The 7,555-nt window shown below is 36.4% G+C and overlaps 1 protein-coding gene across 1 annotated transcript in view; it reads left to right on the top strand.

The window, feature by feature from the left end:
• Positions 1-571: 571 nt before the first annotated feature.
• The window catches only part of TMEM144 (transmembrane protein 144), a 38,629-nt gene continuing 31,645 nt past the window's right edge, over positions 572-7,555 (top strand). Inside the window, 4 exon segments of the mRNA XM_008592650.1 lie at positions 572-711; positions 2,924-3,046; positions 5,021-5,120; positions 6,701-6,781. Coding sequence (XP_008590872.1) covers positions 603-711; positions 2,924-3,046; positions 5,021-5,120; positions 6,701-6,781 — 413 coding nt within the window. The 5' untranslated portion in view covers positions 572-602.

Below are 7,555 nucleotides of genomic sequence, written 5' to 3'. Positions count from 1 at the left end.
AAGTGTACTACTGTTGAAGAAAAATACCTTTCCCTCTAGGTGATCCCAAGTATGTAGCAGCAAAACAACTTAAATGTGCCTTTAAACTCATGTCTGAAATATAACAAAAGTTTTTGCTTGTAAGGCACTTGGTAGCTCTGAAAGTCTTCAAAGATGCTTTCTCAGCTGATTGTCACAACAACCAATTGAAGTAAACAGAGTCCTAAGTCCAGAAATCTTTTCATTATAAAGTTCACCCACACAGCAGGATTTTTCTTTAATGTAATAAAAATTGTATTCAGATCTTAGAAGATGTTAGGCTGTCAAGCTCTGAAGATAAAGTTGTTTTGTTTAAATTGTAGTTTAGTGGTAAAAAGTATTTATTGATAAAATAAACAAAAAAATGAATGCATCAACATGGAGTGTGAACATAATATAAGAATGCATAACGTCTTAACTATCTGTAAGAAGGAATCTTAGCATACTTTTGAAAAACTCAGTAAATATGTATTAAGCACAGTTTGTTTACAGATTCACAACTTCTCAAATGTTTCATTTTTCATTCTTTTATTTCAGACACCCTTACAAAGTACATCAGCCCACTCTCAGGCAGTACTGGAACCATGAGCAATAATGGAACAGACCTGCCCATTGGTTACATCTCATCTTCTGTAGCTATCATTTTGTTTGGCTCAAACTTTGTACCACTTAAAAAATATGATACTGGTGATGGTAATTATGGTTCCTTCGTTGTTAATCTTAAAATATTTTTAAATGCAAAGTTCTCTTTTTTAAAATGAGTGCTACAAAAATAAATTTTGTTGATCCTGGTGCCTAACAGATAGAACTTAAATTATTTGATAATGTCCTTGTTAGTTTATCACAGATTTAGTCAGTCTAGGATAACCCTTAAGTTTGTGTTTCATGGTAAAGCTAGGGTGGGTACAGTCAGGAAAGCTGTTTATATTTATAAAAGAAGGAAATTACATTCAGTTCTACTAACACTTGTTTTGAAAACGCAAATTTCCAACACAATTGATATATTACAGAACAATTTGAGCATAACACGAATTTTGAGCTTGCAATTTTGTCTCTCAGAAAACACTAGGTGAACACAGAAAATTGCACCCAGATGAACAAAGATGCATAGTAATATATACACAATATATACACCCCCTTCAAATATCCACCTGCTCACTCAATTCGCCACACCTGTTATGCATCGACCCATCCACACATGGTGTCAGAACCTTCTATCCATCAACTTCAGAAAAACCCACAAGCTGCAACCCTTTTGGTGTCCACTTCCATAAGCAAACTTCCGGTCTTTGTAAAATTAAAGTGCCATATTTATTGCAGTATTCATGTACTTCACCATTTAACCATTTAAAACTGTACCACTGTTTTTATTAAGTTTCTGTCTTGGACCACCCAGTTAGTTCAGCTGGTTAGAGCATGATATTACAACACCAAACAGTTTGTATCTCTGTACCAGCAAGCTGCCAAAACAACAAGAAAAAAAAAAAGTTGTTTTCTTTTATACGTTACTGATGTAGTTTTTGAGTGTTGTCCCCCTAATCCTGTTTTCCTTATAAGCTCCCTGGTTTTTATTGCATGATTTTGCATAGTGCAGTGATTGTTAGAAATGCAAGTTACATTGTGACAAAACAGATGGAACTGTGGATTTTAGAGAAGGTGAAGCAAGAGTTATTTTTATCTACCTGCCTTCCATGTTGAAGCCAAAAGGAATTGGAAATATTGTGCTGAAAACCTGCTGGGAATCACTTTCCTGGTAGCAGCTGTATTATCTTCCCTGTTCTTTATGTCTTCATACTACTTAGACAACAGCATTGCAAATCATTGTCCAGAGCCTTTCTTCTCTTTTTCTTTAGAGTTGGGATAGGAGTGGAAACTACTAGGAGAACAAAACAAGGGATAAAGGACCTGGCTTTTAGGTCTTTACAATTAGCTGTGTGATCCTGGGCAAATCTTATCAGCTCTTTTGTTTTCAGTTTCTCATTTGTAAAGTGCATAACTTGTAAAATAAAGTTTCTGTTCATTTCTGTGATGCTACTTTTTTGTCTTAAGATTAGAAGCCATTTTTTTCCTCTTTCCTCCACTGTGAGACTGAATAAAGACAGGCAAAAATCTTCCACAGTTAGAGTTACAAGTGATACAATCAGTTATATCTTCCCAAGTGTTCCTTTCAATGTCATATACTTCCTTATCCTTTTAATCCCTGAATCCTTGATAGTGCTGAAGCCTCAGAAAGGTGCACACACACCTCATATTAGTGGTGATTTCCAGATAACTGGCAAATGCCAACTCAGAGCATAGAAAGTAGAGTATCCCTGACCTAGAAAAATTCTCAGGTTTGTTATGTCTGGCTCATCACAAGCATGAATCTGTAACTGTGTGAGGCCTATGTGTGGCCATAGATGACTTTATTTTTATCCTAGAGGTGGCATAAATGATTCCTGAAGGTTTAAATCACTGTTGTGCTATTCCGAAGTTCTTAATGCCATATTTTTGGTGAGGGGTGGCACTAAGTGTGGCATCTGAATGAAAATATAGAGTTGGTCTAGCTTGATTTGTCTCATCAGTGAAGAAAGGAATGCTAGGCAGAAACGCACTGTGTATAGGCTTTGGAGTCAAACAACCTGGGCTTAAATTCCTGTTCTACAAACAACTAGCTGTTTGGACAAGTTGTTTGATCTCAGATTTATATTCTCTGTCTTTGAGCTAGGGTTAATTACGATGCAGAGTAGTTGTAAGAATAAAATGTGTAAAATAAAATGTAAGAATAAAAAGAATAAAATAAAAACTGGCATACAGGCATTCAGTAAATTGTAGTCATTTCTACAATCGTGTGTCATTGATATTCCTAAGCACTAATTTACTCATATCAATTTGAACCACTAACACCATGTTCTTTTATATCCAGGAATGTTTCTCCAGTGGGTCCTCTGTGCTGCCATATGGTTGGTTGCCTTGGTGGTCAATCTGATATTACATTGTCCTAAGTTTTGGCCTTTTGCAATGTTTGGGGGCTGCATTTGGGCAACAGGTAATGTATGAAGAACTTATTCTTTAATCATTTAATACAATAATCAAAATAATCCTTGTTCACAATAGGAGGAAATAGCACAGATGATAATTCTGAATAATCCTTGTCATAGATACTAAAAATTAACTAGTTTCTTTCCTTCAGATGCTCACTAAGTAATTTTGTCACATTATCTGATTTGTTCCACTTAATGATTTCTTTCTAAGTTCCTGATAGAAAATAATTATAGTAAAAACGTTTCAGTTACTCTCTCTCTGTTCAAACATTACTCATATTTTACATTGTCTGGCCTTTCTTTCTCTAGCATGTTTATCAGAAAATATTTATTAAATAGTAGTCTCTACTAATATTTTTGGGACTAATGCTAAGTAGGCAAACAGATGCATTATCATTTTTAAAGCAACGGTTAACAGAAAAACAAAACAGACAAAAATCTTTCCTCTGCTAACTCATCAATACCTGAAATTGTATGACTGGAATTTACACCATTGCCTTGCCAGTCAGAAATGTTTCTCTTCTATTAATATAAATATACCCAGATGGGCTTTTTGTGTTTAACAAAGATAATTCTAAGTATCAAGAATTTTTAGAGATAATTTTGTGAAAAGCAAATAAACTTAAACATGTTAAAAATAATTGATTACCCACTTAATTTGAATCTTTACAGGATTAAATGATTTAGTGAAGTTTATGAGGTTTGGAGGACAAAAGAGTTAACTTTTAAATTTTCAGTAGAATTTACATTATTATGCCTCACTTACACCTCAGTATAATTGTTTATCAAGTCTGATGGGAAGAGAGGAACAGAATAAGCATCTGTCCTCCTGCAGCTCTTTATAAACACCATAGCGTTTATATTATCACACAGCAGGTTCCACTGGGAATCAGTGGGGGAAGAGTCCAATCTGAGAAATGGTGCAGGTGTGGATGCTGTAGCTCATAGAAACTCATAGGATACGGGGCGTGGAGGAAAGACAGAAGCCAATGATGATGTAGGGATTTTATTGTAGGCCATGAGGAGGGTGGTGATATTGACACTTGTGGGGAAAAAAGGAGGAAGAACATGTTCAAAAAGGAAAGTGATGAGTTCAGCTGGGAACCTTCCAAGTTTGGAGGTCCGGATGTTCCCACAGTGGAAGACATCTGGGGGGGATTTCTTATCAGCAGTTTGGAGGACAACACTAAAACTCTGAAGGAAGAGCTAGAGCACTGCGAGCATGTACCTCTCTAGTTGGCAGCTGAAATCATGAAGTTAGGTCAAGCACCCAAAGAAGAATATGCCAAGAAGAGGAATATGTTCAAGGGAAAGTCTTTAGGGGACACCTAAATCCAAAAGGTATGATGAGAAAGAGCAGCCAGAGAGAGCTCAAGAGAGAAACGGGAGGAGAATCAGGAGATGAAGACATCTTGGAAGTCTAAAGAAGAACCCTTTTGAGAAGAGTTTGCAGGACTGAAGCCAGACTGCTGAGGGGTTAAGAATTGTATAAAATAAAAAATCATCAAGGATTTGTCCCTGAGTGATCCTCCAGAGCAATGAGTGCTGGAACCCGGAGGACAAGGAAGTGAGCATGAAAGGGTAAATTCTGGAGTGATATTGAGGCTGAAGACTTCTGCCAGTAGTTAGTCCTAGTTCACATCTAAGAGGATGGTCACTACTAGTTGAAACATTGATGGCTTCTGTGGAGAGTCACAGAATAGAGTAAGGATGAGGATCATCTAAATAGTTAGACAAGGAGCTAATTCAATTTTTTTTGGTAGGACTTTTTTTCCTAAGCCTGGTTCTTTTACCAATCATAATCATAAATTTAATGCCAAAAATGTGTTTTTTTTATTTAAAAAATTAGAACCCATGCTTTAACTAAATTTGTCCAAATCACATAAACTTTAGTTGAAGTTAGAATAAAAACTAATTAAATTATAAATGTATTATTTATGTTGGAAATAACATGTTTTTTCTGTATATTACATCTACAGGGAACATTGCTGTTGTCCCAATTATCAAAACCATTGGTTTAGGCCTTGGAATCTTAATCTGGGGATCATTTAATGCCTTAACTGGCTGGGCAAGCTCAAGGTAACACAAGTCAAACTATTTCAACTAAGATTCCCTGCACCCATACTCTGCGTAAGGCAAGTGCTGAGGATTAGGCTTGCTGAGAGGAAAAATGTATGAGTCATTCTCACAGATATTAGCTGGTAAAACATACACATAATGTATGCCACCTTTATTATAACTTGTCCTAAATTCTTAATAAGTGATCTAGATATTTGATCAAGATATGGTAGGGAATTACATCTAGCAAACAGTAGGAAGGGACTGATTCTTACTTTCCCTTTCTATTGTGTGGCAATTTTCTGTACATGTTATATGTATCATTCTTATCTTATTGTCACAAATACATGAGGTAAGCACTCTCTTATTAGAGAGCTGATAGGCAGGCTGAGTAACTTGCTGAAGGTCACAGAGCTAATAAGCTAGGTTCAAACCCAGGTCTTCTAGTTCTAAAGCACGCATTCTTCTCTCTAGAGCAGGGTCAGCAATCATGGCCCAGTCTCCTGGCCATTTTTTTGTAAATAAAATTGTGTTAGAACACAGCCAAAACCCTCTATTGAAGCATTGTCTGTAGCTGCTTTTAAACTACAGTGGCAGAGTTGTGTAGTTGCCAGAGAACATCTGGCTCACAAAGCCTAAAATATTTACTCTCTTGCCCTTTAAGAAAAAGTTTGCCAACCCCAGCTCTAGAGTTGCAGTGCCCAATAAGGTAGCCACAGCCACAGGTGGCCTTTTATATTTAAATCTAAATTAGTTTAAATTTGATAAAATTGAACATTCAGTTCCTCAGCTGCACTAGCCGCATTTCAAGTGCTCAGCAGACACATATGGCTAGAGACTACCCTCATGCACAAAGCAGAGATAGGACAGTCCCGTCACTGCAGAAAGTTCTGTTGGACTGTGCCGACCTTTGTCAGCACTAAGATTAACACACAAATCGAGTCTGGGAAAATGAGTAGAGTGGAGGATGTGACTTTTACTTTACTTTTTGGGCTCTCCTTCCACTCAAAACTTTATAACCACCTCAGACTAAAACAAACTAACTTACTAACCTCCAGTACATTCTTTCCTGTCCTTTCTCTATTTTCTGCCCTGCTTTTTATAAATACTATTTTCTTTTTCTTTTCCTTCTTGCCTCTTTTCTCTCACCCCTGAATAGTTCCCAGTGATTCTCACAATAATGGCAAGGCATGAAAAAAATGAATTTAAGGTGATGCCAAAGAGTAGGGATTTTTAACCAAGAAGATATTTAAAAGTCTATTTCAAATACTATTCAAAATTGCAGTCAATTAATTAGCATTCAGTTAGCCATTTGAACTATTTTCCTTCCTCCTTTACTCTTAATAAGAAAGGGACACTCAAGTTCATTTACATATGCTAACTCATGTAATCTTTATGACAAATCTATAAGGTAGAGACAATTATTATCCCATTTTAAAGATGAGAAATTGAGGTACAGTGAAGATAAGTAACTTATCGAAAGTCACATTTAGTGAGAGAGCTAAGATTCGAACCTGAGAATCTGGCCCCAAGTCCATGCCCTCAAATATTATGATGAAACATTTCAACACTAATTTGATGTGAACTTTCTGAATTTTTAGGTTTGGCTGGTTTGGATTGGATGCAGAAGAAGTACCAAAACCACTGCTAAATTACATTGGTGCTGGGCTATCAATAGTAAGGTACATAGCCTTTCCTAACTATTTAGCTATTCTTTCAAACACTTAGAGTGCTTTTTAAAGATCCTAATGTGTCTACATTTTTTTAAACCTGCATTTCATAAAATCTGCATGATTCAGGGCTGGCTGGTTAGCTCAGTTTGTTAGAGCACAGCCTTAGAACACCAAGGTCATGGGTTCAGATCCTCATACAGACCAGCTGCTAAAAAAAAAAAAAACAGAAAAATACATGATTCTCCCTAATACCTTTCATTTTCCATGACAGGCTGCTTTTAGAGGACAAAAAGTATCAGATCCGGGGTCAGGAGCACCAGCTTTAGCTCTGAAAAGCTCTAAGAACCTGGGAAAATTATTTAACTGAATGAAGCTCAGTTTCATCTATAATATATAGAAAATCATAATACATAGCTTGTAAATTAGAACCAAATAGCATATTAGAGTATTTTGCAAACTAAAACATGCTATATAAATAAACGTTATGTTGGCTTCCTGACACCCCTGAAATAGCCTTTGATTCTCTCTTCTGCTTTTGACTCACTCTGTCACCTAGTTTCCACTTACCTGTCTCCTCACCCACTCTTCTTAACCTAGCTAGATAACCATTTTCTCACCCATGACAATACATACGCTCTTTTGGCCCCTGAAATAGCCTTTGATTCTCTCTTCTGCTTTTGACTCACTCTGTCACCTAGTTTCCACTTACCTGTCTCCTCACTCACTCTTCTTAACCTAGCTAGATAACCATTTTCTCACCCATGACAATACATACGCTCTTTT

The sequence above is a fragment of the Galeopterus variegatus genome, unplaced genomic scaffold, assembly GCF_000696425.1.
Source record: "Galeopterus variegatus unplaced genomic scaffold, G_variegatus-3.0.2 Scaffold8148, whole genome shotgun sequence".
NCBI classification, from domain to species: domain Eukaryota; kingdom Metazoa; phylum Chordata; class Mammalia; order Dermoptera; family Cynocephalidae; genus Galeopterus; species Galeopterus variegatus.
Note: the sequence above shows the minus strand (reverse complement) of the source record. Positions and strands in the feature narration are given on the sequence as shown.